Here is a 22,046-nt window from a genome sequence, read left to right as displayed (position 1 = left end):
ACCATCCTCTCTCCCTATACTCTAACCAGACTCAGCCACCTGCAGTTCGCACACACCTTGTGCTCCCTTGGCCACTGGATTTGTTGTTTGTGCAGTAAACCCCACCTCACATGTCCATCCTAAAATCTTTCCCATGCCTTACCCTGTCCCCCAGAGTAATCCCTGATTCCCCAACCCTCACTCCTCTCACCACACAGCCTGCCCCCTTCACTGAAGTCCCATGGCTTTCTCTCCATATCTCCTATGGCACCTAGGCCTACACCGTGCACAACCTCACACCAGTATCTTAGCTCCTCAAAAAGACCATTAGGTCTTGAGAGCTATGTCTATAACTGATCATAAACTTTTTGGCTCCAGCTATGCCTGTTTCAGTACGCTGCACAGAGCAGGCATTAAACAAATAAAATATTTTAACAAATTTTAAGAGCATAATTTTCCATTTATTTGGCAAAGGAAGTCACTAAGTACATCGGAGTATGCACATATACATGCATCTGTGTGTGAATGGTGTGTGTGTCTGTGTGTAAGGACAAAATGCCAATATAAACAAATGAAATTTTTGAGCTGAGTATCTCAGAAGGATTGACAAAGAAGTCTTGAAGAATATCTTTCACTAATACAAAACCTAGAAAAGAAATGTTGTGGTAAAAGAGAAAACATCATTATGGAAGGCTATAATAAGGGCCTGGGTTGGTCATATTTTAATGAAATTCCTCTTGCAGGCATGTAAGCAAATACAAACATCACAAATAATTAAAGAGCCTGGTTGCTCAACTGAAAAAGCACTTCTCTCAGGAGGGAGCCGCTTTGAAGATAACGAATGTAAGTGCCTGAGTATACCAAATCACCACTCAGCATTCTACATGACTGGAAAACAATCTGAAAATCTATTACCACAAATCACTACTTTAAAATTACAATAGGGCATACCCTTCTCACAGGAAATACACACCTATGAATCCTGAAGGGGATGCAATTAATATCTTACCAGTGCAAATACTTTTTATGAGGGAAAAAAGAAGAAAACCAAAGTTATAAAGTGGCAAATGTCAATACTGATTTTTCAAACAGAAAGCAAGGGTAGATTCTGGAAACAACATGCCAATAAGTCTGTCATCAATTCTCAACAACACTCCAGACTAACAACTGAATAGACAGTGAAAGCATTGAAAAAAGAATGTGACAATTATTCATGAGTTCTCTAAGAACATATCATGCCTTACTTTGTTTAGTTTCTCTTTTAACAGCATTACTGAACTGGAAAATCAGAAATATTCTACCTCAAATTCAGCAGCACTTAGCAAAGTTTCTCATGAAGTCACTATAGACAAACTACAGAGAAATGGGCAGAAACTTGGGTTTTAGTCTGGGTTCCACTACTTACTAGCTCTGTGAATAAAAGCAAGTCACTTAACCTCTGAGAACCTCAGGTCCCTCAACTGTAACACAGATAACATCTATGCTATCTCCTTCCCAGAGTTGTTTTAAGGATGAAAAGTGCCAATATATTCACAGTGTTAAGTTTTCTTGAGCCACACACCCCTTTGAGAATCCAATGGAAGTGATATCTCCCTTGCCCTCCCAAAATGCACAATCAGTCAAAATTAAGTGTACAATTCCAGAGGTCCACAGACCCCTGACACCAGAGCTTCTGGTTCAACTCTGTATACCCAGAGTCTTCCACAGGGCTCTGGAATACAGTAAGCTCTCAAAACTGCTGAATGAACTTTTTACAGGACTGGAAAAACTGGCATATTCACCATTAATTAATCAACCACCTACATAAACCAATATTGATTAACTGACCAAACTGGCTGGCAGTATAAACTGTACAATTTTTTTTCTAGATGGCTATTTGGCAACACGTATCAAGAACTGCCTTAAAAATGATTATACCCTTTGATTCAGTAATTCTACTTCTAACAATTTAACCTAATGAAACATTCATAGATGCATTAAAATACTTATGTGCTAGTATAGCTAAATGCATTCTTATTTCTAACAGAAAAAAAAAGCAAAAGCAAGGAAGGAAAGGAAGAAAGAAGAAAACAATGAATATCTTGTCATTGGGAAATGGGGAGAAATTACAATATCAAGTTATAGAATACTATATAAATATATTTTAAACAGAGTAATTAACAATATGAGGACAAGCTGATAAGATGTTGTGGAAAAAAAAGAAGAGTAAAAACTAATTTATACATAACTTATTAAACGAGCCAGCAAGTGCTTAGAATGGTATCTGGTACATAATAAACACTATACAAGTGTTCATTAAATACATTTTTAAAAATCATATATGGAACATGAACCCAATATTTAAACATTTTAAATAATGTGGATGAATGTAAAGATGGTCAGAAAGAAAGAAGAAACTGTTACTGGTATTTATATCCAGGTGATTTTTATATTCTTTACACTTCTCTGTAGTTTCTAAATTTTGTACATTGATCCTATATCACTGTTAAAATCAGAAAAAATATATATACATAACAAAAGACAGATGTCAATCTGAAAAGAAAACAAAAAAAAGATGTCAATCTGAAAAGAACAATGTTAGCAATGGTTTAAATAAGAACTTATAAAAAGAGCATGCTTATCAAATTTGCAGTTAGCACAAAGTTTAAAAAATTGCTAATACCAAGAATTCAAAATATCTAGAGTCAAGATTCAATACAAGATTCAAATTATTTGGTCCAGCTAAAACACTTCAGTTGAAACCAATAGGACAAAATATTGCATCAGGTTCCCAGACTTCCGATTAAACAAGGTAGATTAACCACAAGTGTCTTTTACCTCCTGAAACTCCATTAAAATGTCAATAAAGGAATAAAAAGGATGTAGGCACACAAGGACAAAAAGAGGAGAAGACAGTGAGAAAAGATTTCAATCAATGTTGGGGAAATGGAAGACGGTGAATGACTAATAAGGCAGAGGAAACCGTAACAGAAGGGACAACAGGATTGTTGTCACAGAACACAGGCGACACTCAGAACTTGGAGGCACCACAGACGTTGAAAGGTAGAGGAGAGATAGATGTAGGGCTGAACACACAGGGGAACTGTATAAAAATATGTTTATGGAGGGGTTGGATGCCTAGGTCCCCTCCTGCACCCATCACACAGCTAGATGAATAATCTCCTCAACTTCCCCGCTGCAGACCAGAGGCACTTTCCCCTCGAGAACTCAGTGGAGAGGCTCCAGAATCAGGAAGAGCAGGAATAGTAGAATCCAGGGACTGGAAACAGGGTGGGGTTCACCTTAAGCAAAAATCTTCGTTCGGGCTGAATGAAAAGAACTGCCACCTCCCAAGCCCTTTCCCCACCCTTTGGCAATCAGGCTTAACTACCCAGCCAGATATCTGGAGGGAAATACCGCATAGTAGTTAAAAGCTCAAACTCTTAACGCTAGGCTGCCTGGGTTCAAATCCTCACTCCGCCACTTTCCATCTGTGAATCCTTAGACAAGGTTACTTAGCCTCTGGGCCCCAACTTCCTCATCTGAAAAATAGGTATAATACACCTCCATAAGCTTATTTCGAGGATGAAAACAGACGAGACTGAGAATCACTGAACTAGAAATGCATATGGTTCTAAGCAGCCCTTGGCATATCTACATAACTGCAGTACTCTCAACTTACCATTTCACTCTAGAGAAGTAGAAGAAATACTAACAAAATAATTTCACCCCTCTGTTAAGTTGGAATACTCAAGGAAGAGAAAATTCAAGGGAAGATCAATAAAATAAATGGGAGGAAGGAATCCTCTAGAAGTCAACTTTTCAACAATTAATATCCTTCATTATACTGCAAGAATTCTCAAATGAGATGGAAGGGACTGGGTGGTGACCTCCCCTGCTTAGGAATTACTATTCCAGATCACCTAATGATCATAATGAACCAATTATAATAAAGAACAAGTAGGCACAAACTAGGTGCTAGACAATTTATTAAGAGCTCACCATGTCTTAATAGCTAAGGATGCAACAGTGAACAAGAATGCAACTGTCCCTGCCCCAGTGGAAGTAACTAAATTACCCAGCAGGCTAGTGCAGCAGCTTGAGGATAAATCAAATCCTACACTCAATAAACTAATTTAACATTTCATAATTGCTAATACAAAAATCAAGTTGGAAGCACAGACACACACTATGTGCTATTAGTATTCATAACAATAACCATTTCTTGAATGTAAACTATCAGGAACTTTGATAAATGATGTACATGCACTATCTCATTTAAAGATGACAATTCTACCAAGTGGATATTATTTCCCTCATTTCATAGATGAGGACAATGAGATCAAAGAGACTGAATACTTTGTCCAGGACTACATAGGTAGGCAGAGGCAGAGCTGAGATGCATCAAGTCTCTCTGACTCTAAAACACGTGTTCTTTCCACTCCACAATGGCAATATTCTAGGGGGTACCCTTGAAAATTATAGGGTAATGATTTCAGGTCTGGTTGAAAGATATCCAATTTAAGTTTGCCCTTTTCATTTAATTTTGTCTAAATGTTCTCAATGCAGCATTTTGTCTAGCGATAGTATAAAAACATTTAGGAAGAAAAAAACAAAGTTGTGCATAAAACCTCAAAAGGGAGCTTTTGAGGCATCCTACATTAGACTCAAAACTATTGCTAGTTCCCTATAATAGTCTATTTAGTGACTTTCATTTTACAAAACCATACTAATCCATTTAGCCTGACAGAATCCACTAGGTTAAAAAAAAAAAAAGTTGTGTGTTTGTGTGTATGCACATATTTAAGTGCATATGTATATGTATAGTTTTTCCTAGTTTCACAATATTTCCAAAATTTTGTTTTCTTACTTGAATATGCCTTCAGAAGAACCTTTAAAAATCAAATACTTAAGGGATGAAAGATTAACAATATAAATATTTCTACAGTTTACACAGGGACAGAGGGTTCAAGTTTCCACACAGCATTAGTATGCTGTGATACGCCTTGGGTAACTCATCTTTCGGCCTCCCTAACAGGAAATCAGATGACACAATCGCTAAGGTGCATCCCACCTTTAAAATTTTACGATACTATAAAGAACAACCAGGAAACCTCACAAAACACTTTTCAAAGCACAATCAACTTTATCCTTGAACGGGGTAATCAAGGGTCTACAACAGAAAGAGAAATCTAATCAGCATTTACTATTGCATCTGGACCACGTAACGTGGCAGCTTCTTTAGCAGCATATCCATGATGGAGTGTAGAGTTGACAAGACTCCAAGGAACCGCCGACTCTTAGGGAGTAACATCTGGCCAGTTCTGATTCTTTTCATCTAAAGGTGTTTAGTCTGAAAGGAAAATAAATCCCACTTTTATAGCCCATGAAAACCATACCCCTCTATCTAAATAATCTTTCCATCTCAGCCTCAAGAAACTAATAAAAGAATGGTTAAGACAGCTGAATGAGTACTCTTCTTTAGTAAATAAGAGTGAGGATTGCAACAAGTGATGAAATCTGTCCATAGCAGCAAAGTAGGACTTGGGGTTTTTGCCTGTTTTCTCTCTGGTTCCTTTTTAATAAACTAGAAATGTGTACCAAATATGGAAAAGGAGAGAGTATGTGAATAAATGTAGTATTGAGGTTCCCAAAGATCACATACTCTAGTCTAACTTTTCTCCTTACCTGTAATTAAATATTTAAATTACCTCATTAAATTAAAACAAGCCTCAGGGCATGTTTACAATAATTCATGAAGTTATAAGCCATGCCACTGTGGTTTAAATTTACAACTTAATTTTATAATTAAGCCCCAAGAAATAATACATGGGAAAAAAATGTAAATATGTATACCTATTTTCAACAACAGTAAGAAAAAAAATCCTAAAAACAAGAATAGAATTTAACAAATCAAAATTAAACATTATCTTCAAAATATTATCTTTAAAATATCTCATTTCACATTCTCCTCCCAAAAGCCTAAAAATATCAGAGGTCAGTTACTATTCATTTTATACATGTAGACAATGAAGTCAAAATTGGAGTAAACAACTTTAGTAAAATCAATAGAGTAAAAGAAATAGAATTGAAATTCAAAGCTTCTGATTATAAGATCCATGCTCTATTCAAAAATCAAGACACCTGGGGCTTCCCAGGTGGCGCAGTGGTTGAGAGTCCGCCTGCCAAATGCAGGGGACACGGGTTTGTGCCCCGGTCCGGGAAGATCCCACATGCTGCGGAGCGGCTGGGCCGTGAGCCATGGCCGCTGAGCCTGCGCGTCCGGAGCCTGTGCTCCGCAACGGGAGAGGCCACAACAGTGAGAGGCCCGCGTACAGCAAAAAAAAAAAAAAAAAAAAATCAAGACACCTAATCAAAGATCCTCCAAAACTTCAATTACTCAAGCTTCTGCTTACCAGGTTAAAAATGTCCATGCAGGAAATACACACTCTGACAAACTTCACAGAGAAAAATAAAAAATCTAAACACACTCACAGGAACTGATAACAAAGAAGATACCTGCATAATAAATAGATAAGGAGGATATTTTTCCAATTTTAACAAGTCCTTGACTTAAAATTTTAAACCACACAATCTAACAGGTACTGAAGATAAATTAATACAACACTGATAAATACATTGAGCCAACGGTACAAGTTTGAATTTGAGGCTTTACACATAATTTTTAAGTATCCATATAGCCCATTACATCCCCACTCCTCTGGAAATTACCTCATTAGGAATCTATGAAGGCTTTCCCTGACCACATTATGTCCAATCCTTAAAGGATTTACTAGAAAACACTTTTCAGAAATAAATATGTTAAGGAAATGTAATTTTATGAACAATCATTTATTATTTTATAAATATTCAAAATAAATCTTTGTTAGTTACTAATATACTTTTCTACACGCAATACACTTAACTTAGAGATTAAAACACATTTTAGGGTCTAGAGCAGTGGTTCTCAACCAAGGGCAAGTAGCAATGTTTACAGACTTTCAGTTGTCACAACTGGAGAGTGCTACTGGCATCTAGTGGGTGCGGGCCAGGGACTCTGCTAAATGTCCCACCCTGTACAGGACAGCCCCCACAAAAAAAAATAATTATCTGGCCCCAATGTCAACGTGCCAAAGTTGAGAAACCCCAGTCTACGATCTAACTTTTATCATAAGCACTATTAAGGTTTACGTACCTCTGAATTTAATATCCAGACCACTAAATTCCAATTCAACTCCTTGAAGTGCTTCTCCCAGAGTTTCATGGTAGTGACTGATGCTTTTTTTTGACCCCACACAGAATGGAAGTGAAAAGTACTTGTATGTCTCTTGGCGATTATGGTAGGGCCCAACAGTATTCATCCATAAGACAACTTCCTCTTCATCTTGATACTGAAACCAAAAAAAAAGCAAGTAAGAATATGTTTTTTAAAAATCTAATTCAAATTAAGGGAATATTTGTTATTTGTTCCAAACAGAAATGTACTATCTCAGTTTGGGAAGCTCTAAAATAAAATGCTGGAAGCTTGTTTCAAAAGGATGGTCAATGTCTACACATTAAAAATGAAATTCGGGGCTTCCCTGGTGGCGCAGTGGTTGAGAGCCCGCCTGCCGATGCAGGGGACACGGGTTCGTGCCCTGGTCCGGGAAGATCCCACATGCCGCGGAGCAGCTGGGCCCATGAGCCATGGCCGCTGAGCCTGCGCGTCTGGAGCCTGTGCTCCGCAACGGAAGAGGCCACAACAGTGAGAGGTCTGCGTACCACCAAAAAAAAAAAAAAAAAAAGAAATTCAGTGAATTTTAAAATTATATCCTCTGATTGTGGTCTCAAGCAGATTCACGTTTTCCAAACTTTGTTTTACAGAAGATACTGTTTAAACAAAACCCAATAACCTATAAGAACATGTTTATAATTAATATTTACACTATCAAATAACGATGAACCTAAAACCAACATGATTCACCATGCTAACGTGGACAAGGAAGGAGGAAACAAAATCAATAGCTTATCCAGAACCTCATGTTAATCACTAGAAACTCCAAAAACCTAATGCTGTCAGCAAGCACAAATAAAATTTCATCTCCTTTTTTCCCCACAGCCATTGATCAAAGTACTAGAGAGGAGAGAAATGACTAAACAAGCGGAAGAAAAAGCCATACTATGAAATCTCCACAGCCCATTCAAGTCATCATTCTATGTTTCCCTTTATCAGCCTGAAAGACAGGTACTGCATGCAAATTTCCTTGAATAAATATTATGGCTTTACCCATCAGTGAATACTATATGCAGCTAAACCTGGAGTGTGGTCTGATGACTTTGGGTAGGTGACGTCACCTTTCCAGGGTCCAACGGGGGGCAAGTGCCAAAGATTTCTAAGATCTCCTCAAGTCTAAAATTCCAATGATTCTATGAAAAGCAGTTACCTGAGTAATTTTAAAACTAGTATTCCTAATTAGCAATACAAATTAAAGACAACAGTTGCAGCTTAAGTCAACTAACAGTGCAGAAATTAAATCAGTGAACAATTATTTACTGAGTGCCTACCATGCGCCAATAATTGTGTTGGTTGAGGATACAGCTTTGAACAAGACACATTCCCTGACACACTGGAGCTTAGAGCCTAAAGGGAAAGATGGACACTGAACAAGCAATTATAATAACGTAGGGTGCTGTGGAGCACGTAACAGAGGAACCTATCCAACTAGCCCAACTACCAAACATTACCTCCAGTCTTCCATATAAAATGAATAAACATTTTCCATCAAAATCCAGCATCTCCAAAACCAAACTCATCCCACCCAAAACCTAACCCCCCAAACTTTGTTATTCTAATGGTACAATCCTCTCAGTCATGGCGACTCAAACCCCAAGCCCCCCGCATTCCAAAAAACACTGACTTGTCTACTCTTAGCCAAAGCATCTGCCTCTTTTGATTCATACCACCACCATAGTAGGACTTAGATCTAATCACCTCACCTTCAAACCTAATAAACATCTCATTGTTCATAAGACATTATCCAGGTACCTCATCAAGGAAATAAAAAACTACCTGACTTTTTGAATACATGAGACATGTACCATGCACAGCATTAGGTGTTAAGGTTATAAAGATAAATAACATACTGTCCTTTCCTTTAAGTAGTTCACAATCCATAGTGGAGCCAGACAAGTAAATGATTAACAATGAAGAAATAAGTATTACAATTAAGGTAAAAAGAGCTATTGTAGCAACAATAAAAATGATTAATTCTGCTTTGGCAGAGAAGGGTCAGGATGAATAACAATATAGAAAATCATAAGCTGTTTCAAGTGAATTCAGAAAAACAACTGTAGATAACCTTCATGTATGAAGGAACCAATCAAAGGTCTGAATGTTATACATAGATACCCATTCATAACTACTCTTGTCACTTTAGGGGGTTGACAAATATACGTATGCCACCACTCTTCCATCCAATGTTCAAGGTTACACTGCACTAATCAATCAAGGTACTCCTTTCTGCACAGGGATATAACGTAAGAATTCTCAAAACGGTTCTCTAAACCAATCACTATCCACTGAACAGGGCTGGTATTAGAATCGAAACCTGTTCACTGAGTAGAAAGCTCTTGGCATAGTATCATGTACACAAAAAGTATTGAATATGATGAAAAAACACTGAAGAAATGCTGAAATGAAAGTTTATTAGCAACTTAGTGAAAGAAGTTTGAAGTATGTGCACTGACTGAGATAGTATCCTTTGAGAGAAATAAGGAAGGCGAGGTAACCAAATGCATCCATTTAGGATTACCACACTGAAAGAAAGGACCTATTCTGCAGAATTTTTATAAATGTAACTCGTGAAAATAAACACAAAAACACTTTCTCTATAAATCCTAATACTCATATTCCTTTAAAAACAGACAAAAACTTGAACATAAATACTTGTTAAAACAGAGCATTCATTTATTTCATACATACTGGAACACAGGACTAAAATAATTTAAGGGTCACAGTATGCGTTAAACTACACGTTCTGAAGTCACTCATTTTAAACATTCATGAAACCTTGATGGGGCAGTAAAAATCTGACAACATGATGCAAACTATACTATAACAAAATGTGTACCATTCTTTTGTGTGTGTGTGTGTGTGTGTGTGTGTGTGTGTGTGTGTGTGTGTGTACCATTCTTTAGCCTAGGATTCCTTCTGGGAAGAGGACTGAAATAGGGATTAGAAAGAAAGAAAAAAAAAAAAATATATATATATATATATATATATATGTAACATAGACACAAACATATATATACACAAATACAGACAGATTAGGGTGAATATTAAGGCTAAAACTGTTTTTCTTTTCTTTTCTATTGCTCCTTATGCAGACCACAATCAGATTTCATGAACTTAAAATGTTTACTTTTGGGGCTTCCCTGGTGGTGCAGTGGTTGAGAGTCCACCTGCCGATACAGGGGACACGGATTCGTGCCCCGGTCCGGGAAGATCCCACATGCCGCAGAGCGGCTGGGACCGTGAGCCATGGCTGCTGAGCCTGCGCGTCCAGAGCCTATGCTCCGCAACAGGAGAGGCCACAACAGTGAGAGGCCCGCGTACCGCAAAAAAAAAAAATGTTTATTTTTCATTATAGTTCTTATTTATCCCTGAGAATAAGTGTTCCCAAGACAACGTCAAGGGAAGAGTTCTTTTTCAAGAGAGAAAACGTGTCTTAAAATATCGTGAAATTAGAAAATACCAAATGGAAGAAACTTTTTAAGGAGAAAAGCCTTTCCTTTCCCTAAGCTGCCAGGAAAGTCCCTGGGCTCCTCCAACTCAGTGGGAAGACAGCAACAGGTAAGGCTCTTCCCTCCACCCTTGTCTGAAAGGCTAGTCTAATTTGCTTTCAAAACATTCCACAACGTCCTAGCAAGCTCTTTTTAGATACTTTCCTCGGAAAAACTCTTAGCTGCCAATGACACGGAGAAAGATGGAATTTTATAACTTACCTGCAGAGTGTAACCAGAAGAAGGGGAGAAAACAAATCAAACAGGCACAGCAGTGGATCAGGAGATCCCTGAGCATGGGGGTGGCTCCTTCCATGAGGCCTCCCTGGGAAGCAGCCAAAGGACAGGAGGCCAATTCAGACTACCTGCATTCCTCACTTCACTGTTCCATTCGTTTCCAGTTCTCAGAAGTTTCACTGTTACACTCAACTTCTACGCTGGCCACTCCAGCCAAAATGGCTTATAACACTGTCTTCCTTTCCTTTCCTGCTCCACCTTGTTTCTTACGTCATTCCCCCAAGTCTATAATGCCCTCCTCCTACCCACCTGGCCGATTTCTACTTATCCTTCAGAACTGCCCAAATCCTCCTTTCTCCAATCCTCAGGTCAAACTTTAACTGACCAATCACTCACATGCACGTGCTTACCGTCTTTTGGGATAGTATCATTATTAGCCAAAACTTAACAAGCACATACCATGCGCTGGGCATAGTTCTAAGGTCTTTATATAAACATTTAATCTCTCAAAGCTCTGTAAGACAAGTCCTATTATTTCCCCCATTTTACAGATTCAAACAAACTAAATAGAGATGTTAAATAATTTGTCCAAGATCATTCTAACTAATTAGTATCACATTTACAAGCTTAGGACTACATTTTCTGCTAATCCCTAGTCAGCTTCATTAACTGAAGAGCAAAAACTAAATGAAGGAATATGGGAAAAATACAGCTGTACAAAGCACCTAAGGAAGTGCTGAATGCTGAACAACTTTTCTATTTGAGCCTTTCATCTGCACTAAGGAAAAAAACCTTCCTAAGAGGCTCCTTGTCCTCTGATCTCAAAAGGAATGACCTTCATTCTCAAGAAGACACCAATGTTGGATCTCTCATTTAAATATTATTTATGTGCTGGGTAAGTGTAGGTGAGGAAGTTTCCCTCCTTGATAGAGATCGTGAATTACTTTTTCTCAGAAGGAACACTTCAGGAGATAATGTTACTGAATTTCTCGTGTAAAATCCCAATAAAGAAATCAGAATTTATGTAGACAGGCAAAGGACTGAGGGCTCAGACTAAGCACCCAAATGCCATCATTTTTATGGGATGAGGGGAAAGATATATGCTTACTTTAAAATACATATCTGAGAAAGCAAATTCCAGTTCAGAAAAATATTTCAGAAATCATAATTTCAATGGCTTTTAATTATTTAAAACACATACATCAGAATTCTAATACATATAAATTATCAGTGTATTTTTGGATAGTCTCTTGAGATAACTGCTCTCTCCCTCTCAAAATAGCTTTGTACCTAAATAAACTTTTAGTCTACCATAGAGTACAGCTGAAAATAGGACAATGAATTATGACACTTCCTAAAACTAGATCCATATTAAAGCACTCACAAATTCACTTGTAGCTAACAGCTTATCCTCTTTATAAATCTTCACATATGTTTTACTAGGGCCATACTCCCGACAGAGACAAAGACTAAAGGCTTCATTGCCTAAGTAAAGCAAACAAAACATCTTTTTTTTAGCCCGTAGTGTAATAGTGCTTATGGCAAAGGTTCAGAGTAGGCTATCCTAGGCACAGATCGGGTCCTTTCAACATTACCTACCAGAGATACAAAGGGCCACAAAAAATGGGGTTTTAACCTAGGTAAATCACAACAGGCATCCCCAAGACTATGCATCTTAAATGAACAATCGTCTGCATTTGTTCACTGCTTTAAGCGGTAGGGTTATCATGCTTCCAACACTGCATATTCTTATTCCTGGTAGATCCCTAATTACTCAAGTCACTCAACAAGCACTGATTAAATACCAGTTGCTGTGCCAAGCACAGAGCCTGGTATGTAACAGACGCAGAAAAAAATTTTTTGATTTTCTGACCTTGAGGAAACAAAGCCAAAAAAAATTCAAGGCTCCAGTGTAAACCATAAAATGCTTTTAAGATTCCTGTGCCACTGATTACTGTTTTTTTGGTGCTGACATTTTTACATAGTATTACTATGGAAATTATATGTTCAAGACAGGTAGAAAAAACGACTAGAAATCAGGTAGCTCAGACTCTTTCTGTGGCCCTGGGCCAGCCACTGGGCCTCTTCAGGCCATTAGGAAAATGAGTGTGTTGAATTCAACGGTCTCGAGTCTTTCCAGTTCTAAAATTCTATGATTCTCAATTTGCAATCCTTTTAATGGAGTCCTCTGGAATCTTAGGAGACATGATAATCTAACTCTAGATGTTTCCAAGTGCTCCAACTGTCAGAAAACCAAATAAGCATAAGCCATACCCTATACATCTTTCACTCACTCTAAAGTGTTCTTTTTATGATCCTTCAATCACCTATTAAGAGCCTGTCTTTCATGAAAGTGTTCTTTTTTATTTAAAACAGTAAATTTGGGACTTCCCTGGTGGCACAGTGGTTAAGAATCCGCCTGCCAATGCAGGGGACACGGGTCCGAGCCCTGGTCCGGGAAGATCCCACTACTGAGGAGAAACTAAGCCCGTGTGCCACAACTACTGAGCCTGCAAACCACAACTACTGAGCCTGTGTGCCACAACTACTGAAGCCCATGCGCCTAGAGCCCGTGTTCTGCAACAAGAGAAGCCACCGCAGTGAGAAGCCCGCGCACCACAACCAACAGTAGCCCCCGCTCACCGCAACCAGAGAAAGCCCGTGCGCAGCAACGAAGACCCAACGCAGCCAAAAATTAATTAATTTTAAAAAAACCAAAACCAGTACGTTGCGTAATTCATATATGATTCAACTTTTAAAAACTGAAAGGAACCCATTTTTATACATTCTACATGTGTATATACTCTAGAAGTCAGCAGCACATTCCCTTCTCATTATTCTTCTGAGAATATTAAGAGCGTTGGATAAATAAGCACATAAAAAATGCCATGAGTCAAATGGTCAGCTGAATCCTAATTCAGTAGGTAAAGTAAGAGAAATCAAGGGCTTTCTGGAACTGCATGAAGTAGTCAGCTGCTCCTTCTTAGGACCAGCTATAGAATTTGTGAGGCCCAGCACAAAATGAAAATGCAGAAAGTATTAAGAATTTCAAATGGTGACAGCAGAGCATTAAACCAAGCAGTCTTTATGTCTTACACACATTAAGCGACTGCAAGGGTCACATGCCCACTGCAGCCCTGTCCCTCTTTAATGCTAACCCAAACACACCTTCAGTAACAACCCACTATGGAGCTAAACTTACCCAAACATTTAAGCACTTAAAAATACTATCAATACAGAGAATTATTCAATTTAATGCCAAGTGTATTACTATCCTATTTTTAGGATAAAAGGCCGTAGAGCATATCCTATGAGAGCGTAGAAGACTATAATTCAGTTTGCCTGAGTTCAAATCCTACCTCTACCTGTACTGGTTGTGTGGTCCCAGGCAAGTTACTTAACTTCTCTGGCAACTGTTTCCTCATCCATTCAAAGGACATTAGACCACTCACAAGATTATCAATGTATGTTTAAAATATGAGTTAATACATATAAAGTACTTAGAACGGTGCCTACCACATATTGCTACAAAAGCCCTATTAGCTATTATTTCTATCTGGAAACTGTCTTCACAAAAAGTTAATCTAAAGGGCAAACTTTAACTTCTAAAGATTGTTCTTTAATTAATAATCCAATTCTACAAGTATTTATTAAACACTTACTCAGCAACCTTCCCTTGACAATTTTTCTCCTCCTTCAGTATCATTCTGTCTTCATTAGCTACTTCTGCCTTCTTGGTGGAAAAAAAATTCACTTGACCATAGCCTTTTCAGTATTATTATCTGCTTGAGGTGAATGCCTAGTTTTCAAGAAATATTTTCAAGAAACTTGTAAGAAATAAAATATTTTGGCTAACAGCCAAAAAATATATGAATGACAAATTTTTTAGTTATATCTTAATGCTATTCTTCCTATAATTTTTAAAATAATAGGTAACCAAGTGAGAGCAGTTCAATGTAAACATGACTGAGATAAAATGGATTCTAAATTTTTTTGTCCAACAATTCTCTCATACGTGTCATATTCTCTCAAAAACCTTTTATCCAATACTTCATATTCAATTTCTGGCTTCAAAAATTTAAATGTTAAAGCAGAAACTAACACACTATGGTAAAGCAGTTACACTCCATAAAGATGTTTAAAAAAATTTTTAATGTTCCTGGCAATAAAATTTCAATGAAATTGGCGTTTACATTTTAAATCTGTAAATTAATCTAAGACCTTTTTATTCACCTCCAATTTGTGAAATTTTAATTAATACGTACTTTTCCCTATTACAGCAGTTTATATAAAACACGAGATAAAAAAGTAAAATACTACTCTTAAGCTTATATGCCTGTATGGTGGAACTATACTTGAGACAATTCTGAGTTTTACACAGCAACTTTCCTTAAGTGTTCAAAAAACTGGAAAAATATTAGTAACCACTGGCTAAAATAATGCCCATTGGAAATGAACACTTCTTACACTTTGAGACAAGTTACTTGACGGAAAAAACAACAAGAAAATGTTTTTAACTGTTTAACCAGTGAACAAAATTATCTTAAGGTGAAAAGTCACAAATACAGCACAAAAACATGTCACCAGCTCAGGACTGTGTCCCTTAAAAAATATACAGGTAAGAAGTTTCTGGCTGTGACTGAAGGTACAAACGCCAAAAGTTTAGAACTGTTGTTAGCTAAAATAAGAGCCCAGCTAACCTACCGACTAGAGAAAAGAAGTCTGGTTGCTTCATTTTCTCACCTGTCAGGAATGACAGGAGACTTTCAGATTTAGTACCACACAACCTCTCATGCAAAATCGTATCATTAATTAGTTAAGGTCTAAAAACACAACTACTCACAAGCACCCTCTAATTTACATGACTTTACTGCCCTGCTCAGATCTACCTTTCAGAAAGCCACCGACTTGCATCCCTAAGTGAAAGTCACTAGAGGAGTCGGTAACATCCAAGCTTTGATGTGGAAAATGCCAATTAAATAAACAGCCAATCAATTTTAGGCCAAATGCAAAAGGGAGTGTTCCCAGCCAGACAAGAGGACTGGGAAACTCAAGACCCCTCACAGTCAGAAGCCGCCTAGTTAGAGACCACCGGAATGGGAGCCTCATCTAGGGGCCAGAAGAGGGTGAAGAGAAAGTTACAAGAAAGGCCTCGCAGGCGGGTGCGTGTGGCTGAGTGCCTGTACACGTGTAAAGTGCTCTTCACCCCAAGTTTATCAAGGCGGTCCCCACGCCAGGATTATGATCCGGTTTGGGCAGGAGGGGGAAGAAAAAGGCCGGTGAGCACCATAAAGTGGTAGGTATTTCCTGGTTACTGTAAGACGGGTAATACGTGGTGCATACATCTTCCGCCGTGTCGTAGTCCCCAGCAGCCCGGGCGCTGCTCCCTTTCCTGGGGGGCACCAGCTCCAAGCCTGGCTGCCTGCGGCCCCCACTCCCGCGGCCAAGTGAGCCCCGACCCTCAGACCCCGCTTCTTTCCCGTCTCCCAGGGCCCCTGGACCCAGGGGTGCGGCACCATTTAGATCCGGGTTGGGGAAGGAGGCCCAGGCACTTAGGGAGCGGAGCCCTGTCCCGGGAGCGCACGGAAAGGGCTCCTCCCAGCTCCCGGGGTTCCTGCTCCGCCAGGCCCAACCGGAAGGCGCCCTCGGGCGGCCGCGGGGCTCGGCGGGCCGCTGGGCCCTCCAGGCCGCGCCGGGCCTGCCGAGGCGGTGGGCCGGGGGAGAGGGCCGTAGCGGCTGCGCCGGCCGGGAGCAATTCTCACCGTGTGCTCGTGCTCGTCCGCTCGGGCCCGGGGCAGCAGCAGCAGCATCAACAGCGCGGCGGCCGCCGCCACGCCGGGAGCGCCCGGCAGCGGCCTCATCCTCCGCGTTCCCACCGGCCCGGCGCTGGCCCACCGACTCCTCCTCCGCCGCCGCTGCCGCCGCCTCCGCCGCGGCCGATTCGCATCCACGGGGCGCGGACAGACGCACGGGGGCTCGGGCCCAGCCTTTGGCTCCTCCGCGCCGCCGCCGTCACCGCCCGCTCCGAAGCCTTCCCCGCCCCCCGGCGCCTCCGTGCCTCTTCCTCTGACTCAGCCACGTCATCCGGCCACCCCGGCAGACGCCGGAAGTGCCTCGCGATGCGGGGCCGCAACCGCCGCCGGCCGCCCCGCCCGAGAGGGGCGACCCCCGCAGCCCCGGAGGACCGCGCGAGGGCCTGCCCTCCCGCCGGCCGCCCCTGGGTCGCGGGAGAGGCGGCGCGCACAGTGGCCCCGGCCTCGCGCCCCTCGCGGGTGCCTGGCCCGCGTCGCAGGGCCTAAGCCGCCTCCATTCAACTTGTGCAACCTAGGTCAAAACGCTTTACTCTTCCTGGCTTCATTTTCCTCGGCTGTGAAGTCGGGTAATGGTCTGACCTACCGCCTCTCGGTGGGGTCGGATCAAGTAGCCCTCAGAAGGAGCTCGGCTCCCGCCGGGAATGAATCACCAGCTCTATAATCGTCATTAAGGGAGATTGTTAAACTGGTATCGGGTTGGATGAGTGTCTTAAAGTCAGTGAATATTTACTGAATATTTATTTCAATCTTGTTGAAATTCTTGTTCGTTTATTTGTTTATTTATTGTTTGTTGGGTCTCCAGTGCACAGATATAAACACCTCTTAGAATCTAAGCTTTTCTCCTAAGCAGAGATCCTGTTCACTGACATATACTAGAACTGTGTCAGGCCCATAGCGGAAACTCAGAAGATATTTGTTAAATATATACATGAATATGGCATCACCATCTACACAGTCCTCTAAGCCAAAACTCTGGAAACTGGAGTCGGATTGTCTCCATCTCTCAGCCATCAGCACGCAACAAGTTCTAGCGTTTGTTATCTTAGAAATGAATCAAGAATTTATTTTTCCTCTCCTCTGCCAGTAAGAGCCAATCTTCTACACCTCACTCACTATGTATTACAGCAGCCTCCTACCAGGATCCCTATCACCAATCTTCCCTCCCTGTTTATCCTCCCCAACAGGTGCCAGTGAGTCTTCTAAAAAGAAACCTGATTATATCACTCTCTTGCTTAAAACACTCCTTGAATATTGTTTACATAAATCAAGGAATCACAGCTAAGATTTTCATCTGCCAGGCACTATTCTGAGTACTTCACATGTATTGACTCAATCCTTATGCAACAGGCACTGTGAGTTATGTTCATTTTACAGCAATGATCGCTGAAGCCCGGGGGGATGGGGGGTTTAAGTGGTTGCTGAAGGACTGGATCCAAGCATCTGGTTCCAGAATCAGTCTTTCTTACTACTCATGGACTACCATCCATACAGTCATTTTAAGAAATGAAATAGAGGGGCTTCCCTGGAAGCCCCTGGTGGTGCAGTGGTTAAGAATCTGTCTGCCAATGCAGGGGACACGGGTTCGAGCCCTGGTTCGGGAAGATCCCACATGCCGCAGAGTAACTAAGCCCGTGCGCCACAACTACTGAGCCTGTGCTCTAGTGCCTGTGACCCACAACTACTGAGCCCTTGTGCCACAACTACTGAAGCCTGCACGCCTAGAGCCTGTGCTTCGCAACAAGAGAAGCCACCGCAATGAGAAACCCCCGCACCACAATGAAGAGTAGCCCCTGCTCACCGCAACTACAGGAAGCCGGCACGCAGCAATGAAGACCCAACGCAGCCAAAAAATTAAATAAATTAAAAAAAGAAGAAGAAATGAAATAGACTTGTATGTACTGGCATGGAATGATAGCCGAGAGATAATTTTAAGTGAAAACACTTGAAAATATAGAGTATGATTCCATTTTGAATATTAGTCTACCCATAGAAAACAATCTGACAGATTATGACTCAAACCATTAACATTGCACATGCATACAAATATTTGCACGTATGTGCTACATGTGTAATCAGGAAAAAAAAATCCTAAAGTATACTCCTGTTAACATGCAGCTGCAGAATCGGATCCCAATTTATCTCCTCAGCTTCACCTCCCACTGATCTCTTCTACCTCAGGCTATAGCCCTATATTTCCCAAATATACCAGGTTCTTTTATACCTCTGTGCCTTTGCTCTTTTTTTTTTCTTATTGGAGTATAGTTGATTTACAATGTTGTGTTAGTTTCCGCTTACAGCAAAGTGAATCAGTTAAACATATATCCACTCTTTTTTAGATTGATTTCCCTTTGCCTAGAAAGGAAATGAATGGACAAACTTTGTTTCTCGTTTTACAGGGCTAAATGAATGACCTCTTTAGTGAAAACTTGCATGATGCCCTCAGGAAGCTGAGCATCCCTTCTTCAGGATTCCAGTTGCATTTATGTCATAACTACCATAGTCCCATTTCCTCTTCTGTACTACATTCTGACCTTTGTTGATGGCAGCCAACAAAGTACTGTACTACTATTTGTTTATATCTGTCCCAGCTGCTGGGACAGTGCTTGTCACATCATAGACATTCAATAACTATTTACTGAAGACATTCATAAGTAAAAAGTCACATAGCATAGAAGGATTTAAAGAACACATTCTAGATAGTCTAAGACGCATCACAAGGCAGTACATGATTAATTGCTGAATGAATCATATGCCAGTAATTACAATAGAAATCAGAGGAGGCTTCTTATACATCTTTGTATATCCCCCAGAGCACCTAACACAGTGACTTCCTCATAGTGGAAGCTCAGTAAATGCTCTGTGAATGAATAATCACAGTTTTGAATCAAGTGATGATGGGCAATTGAAGAACAAGCAGTGTAAGTGCTGAATAAAGATGCATGAGTAGTTTCTTGCTTAAACATCCATCACCAACCTCCACAGATTTGAGGCAGTAAGCATTTGCTAGGTGGTGTCAGGTGCTCTAGGTTAGCAATTACTTTGGGGTGGGGAGGACACAAGAAAAAGTATGAAGTATTCACTTGAGGAGTGTAGACCTAAAACCAGGAAACATTACACACATAGAAGAGAACAGAGATTACAGTGTACAAAAAAGAACTGCACAAAATGTGACCAACTCTGCAAATGTTTGATAGGCAATAAGAGCAATGGGCGACACTCTCACCACTATTATTCAACATAGTTTTGGAATTTTTAGCCACAGCAATCAGAGAAGAAAAAGAAATAAAAGGAATCCAAATTGGAAAAGAAGAATTAAAGCTGTCACTGTTTGCAGATAACATGATACTATACATAGAGAATCCTAAAGATGCTACCACAAAACTACTAGAGCTAATCAATGAATTTGGTAAAGTAGCAGGATACAAAATTAATGCACAGAAATCTCTTGCATCCCTATACACTAATGATGAAAAATCTGAAAGAGAAATTAAGGAAACACTCCCATTTACCATTGCAACAAAAAGAACAAAATACTTAGGAATAAACCTATCTAAGGAGACAAAAGACCTTTATGCAGTAAACTGTAAGACAGTGATGAAAGATATTAAAGATGATACAAACAGATGGAGAGATATACCATGTTCTTGGATTGCAAGAATCAATACTGTGAAAATGACTACACTACCCAAAGCAATCTACTGATTCAATGCAATCCCTATCAAATTACCAATGGCATTTTTTACGGAACTTGAACAAATCATCTTAAAATTTGTATGGAGACACAAAAGACCCCAAATAGCCAAAGAAGTCTTGAGGGGAAAAAACAGAGCTGGAGGAATCAGACTCCCTTACTTCAGACTATACTACAAAGCTACAGTCATCAAGACAATATGCTACTGGCACAAAAACAGAAATATAGATCAATGGAACAGGATAGAAAGCCCAGAGATAAACCCACACACCTATGGTCAACTAATCTATGACAAAGGAGGCAAGGATATACAATGGAGAAAAAACAGTCTCTTCAATAAGTGGTGCTGGGAAAACTGGACAGCTACATGTAAAAGAATGAAATTAGAACACTCCCTAACACCATACACAAAAGTAAACTCAAAATGGATTTGAGACCTAAATGTAAGACCGGACACTATAAAACTCTTAGAGGAAAACACAGGAAGAACACTCTTTGACATAAATCACAGCAAGATCTTTTTTGATCCACCTCCTAGAGTAAAGGCAATAAAAACAAAAATAAACAAATGGGACCTAATGAAACTTAAAAGCTTTTGTACAGCAAAGGAAACCATAAACAAGACGAAAAGACAGCCCTCAGAATGGGAGAAAATATTTGCAAATGAAGCAACTGACAAAGGATTAATCTCCAAAATTTACAAGCAGCTCATGCAGCTCAATATCAAAAAAACAAACAACCCAATCCAAAAATGGGCAGAAGACCTAAACAGACATTTCTCCAGAGAAAATATACAGATTGCCAACAAACACATGAAAGGATGCTCAACAGCACTAATAATTAGAGAAATGCAAATCAAAACTACAATGAGGTCTCACCTCACACTGGTCAGAAGGGCCATCATCAAAAAATTTACAAACAATAAATGCTGTAGAGGGTGTGGAGAAAAGGGAACCCTCCTGTACTGTTGGTGGGAATGTAAATTGATATAGCCACTATGGAGAACAGTATGGAGGTTCCTTAAAAAACTAAAAATAGAACTACCATATGACCCAGCAATCCCACTACTGGGCATATACCCTGAGAAAACCATAATTCAAAAAGAGTCATGTACCACCATGTTCACTGCAGCACTATTTACAATAGCCAGGACATGGAAGCAACCTAAGTTTCCATTGACAGATGAATGGATAAAGAAGATGTGGCATATATATACAATGGAATATTACTCAGCCATAAAAAGAAACGAAATTGAGTTATTTGTAGTGAGATGGATGGACCTAGAGTCTGTCATACAGAGTGTAGTAAGTCAGAAAGAGAAAAACAAATACAAAAAACAAAAACACGTATGTATGGAATATAAAAAAAAAATGGTTCTCAGGAACCTAGGGGCAGGACAGGAATAAAGACACAGACATAGAGAATGGACTTGAGGACACGGGGAGGGGGAAGGGTAAACTGGGACGAAGTGAGAGAGTGGCATGGACATATATACACTACCAAATGTAAAATAGATAGCTAGTGAGAAGCAGCCGCATAGCACAGGGAGATCAGCTAGGTGCTTTGTGACCACTTAGAGGAGTGGG

The 22,046-nt window shown here is 40.0% G+C and overlaps 1 protein-coding gene across 1 annotated transcript in view; it reads right to left on the bottom strand.

The window, feature by feature from the left end:
* The window catches only part of TM9SF3 (transmembrane 9 superfamily member 3), a 74,335-nt gene extending 56,866 nt beyond the window's left edge, over positions 1-17,469 (bottom strand). The window contains exons 1-2 of the mRNA XM_060034387.1: positions 16,719-17,469; positions 7,154-7,349 (exon numbers count right to left, since the gene is read on the bottom strand). Coding sequence (XP_059890370.1) covers positions 7,154-7,349; positions 16,719-16,817 — 295 coding nt within the window. The 5' untranslated portion in view covers positions 16,818-17,469. The remainder of the gene's footprint in view (positions 1-7,153; positions 7,350-16,718) is intronic.
* Positions 17,470-22,046: the final 4,577 nt, after the last annotated feature.

The sequence above is a fragment of the Delphinus delphis genome, chromosome 16, assembly GCF_949987515.2.
Source record: "Delphinus delphis chromosome 16, mDelDel1.2, whole genome shotgun sequence".
In the NCBI taxonomy this organism is placed as follows: Eukaryota; Metazoa; Chordata; class Mammalia; order Artiodactyla; family Delphinidae; genus Delphinus; species Delphinus delphis.
The sequence above is the reverse complement of the archived record's forward strand: the minus strand, read 5'-3'. Positions and strand labels throughout refer to the sequence as shown.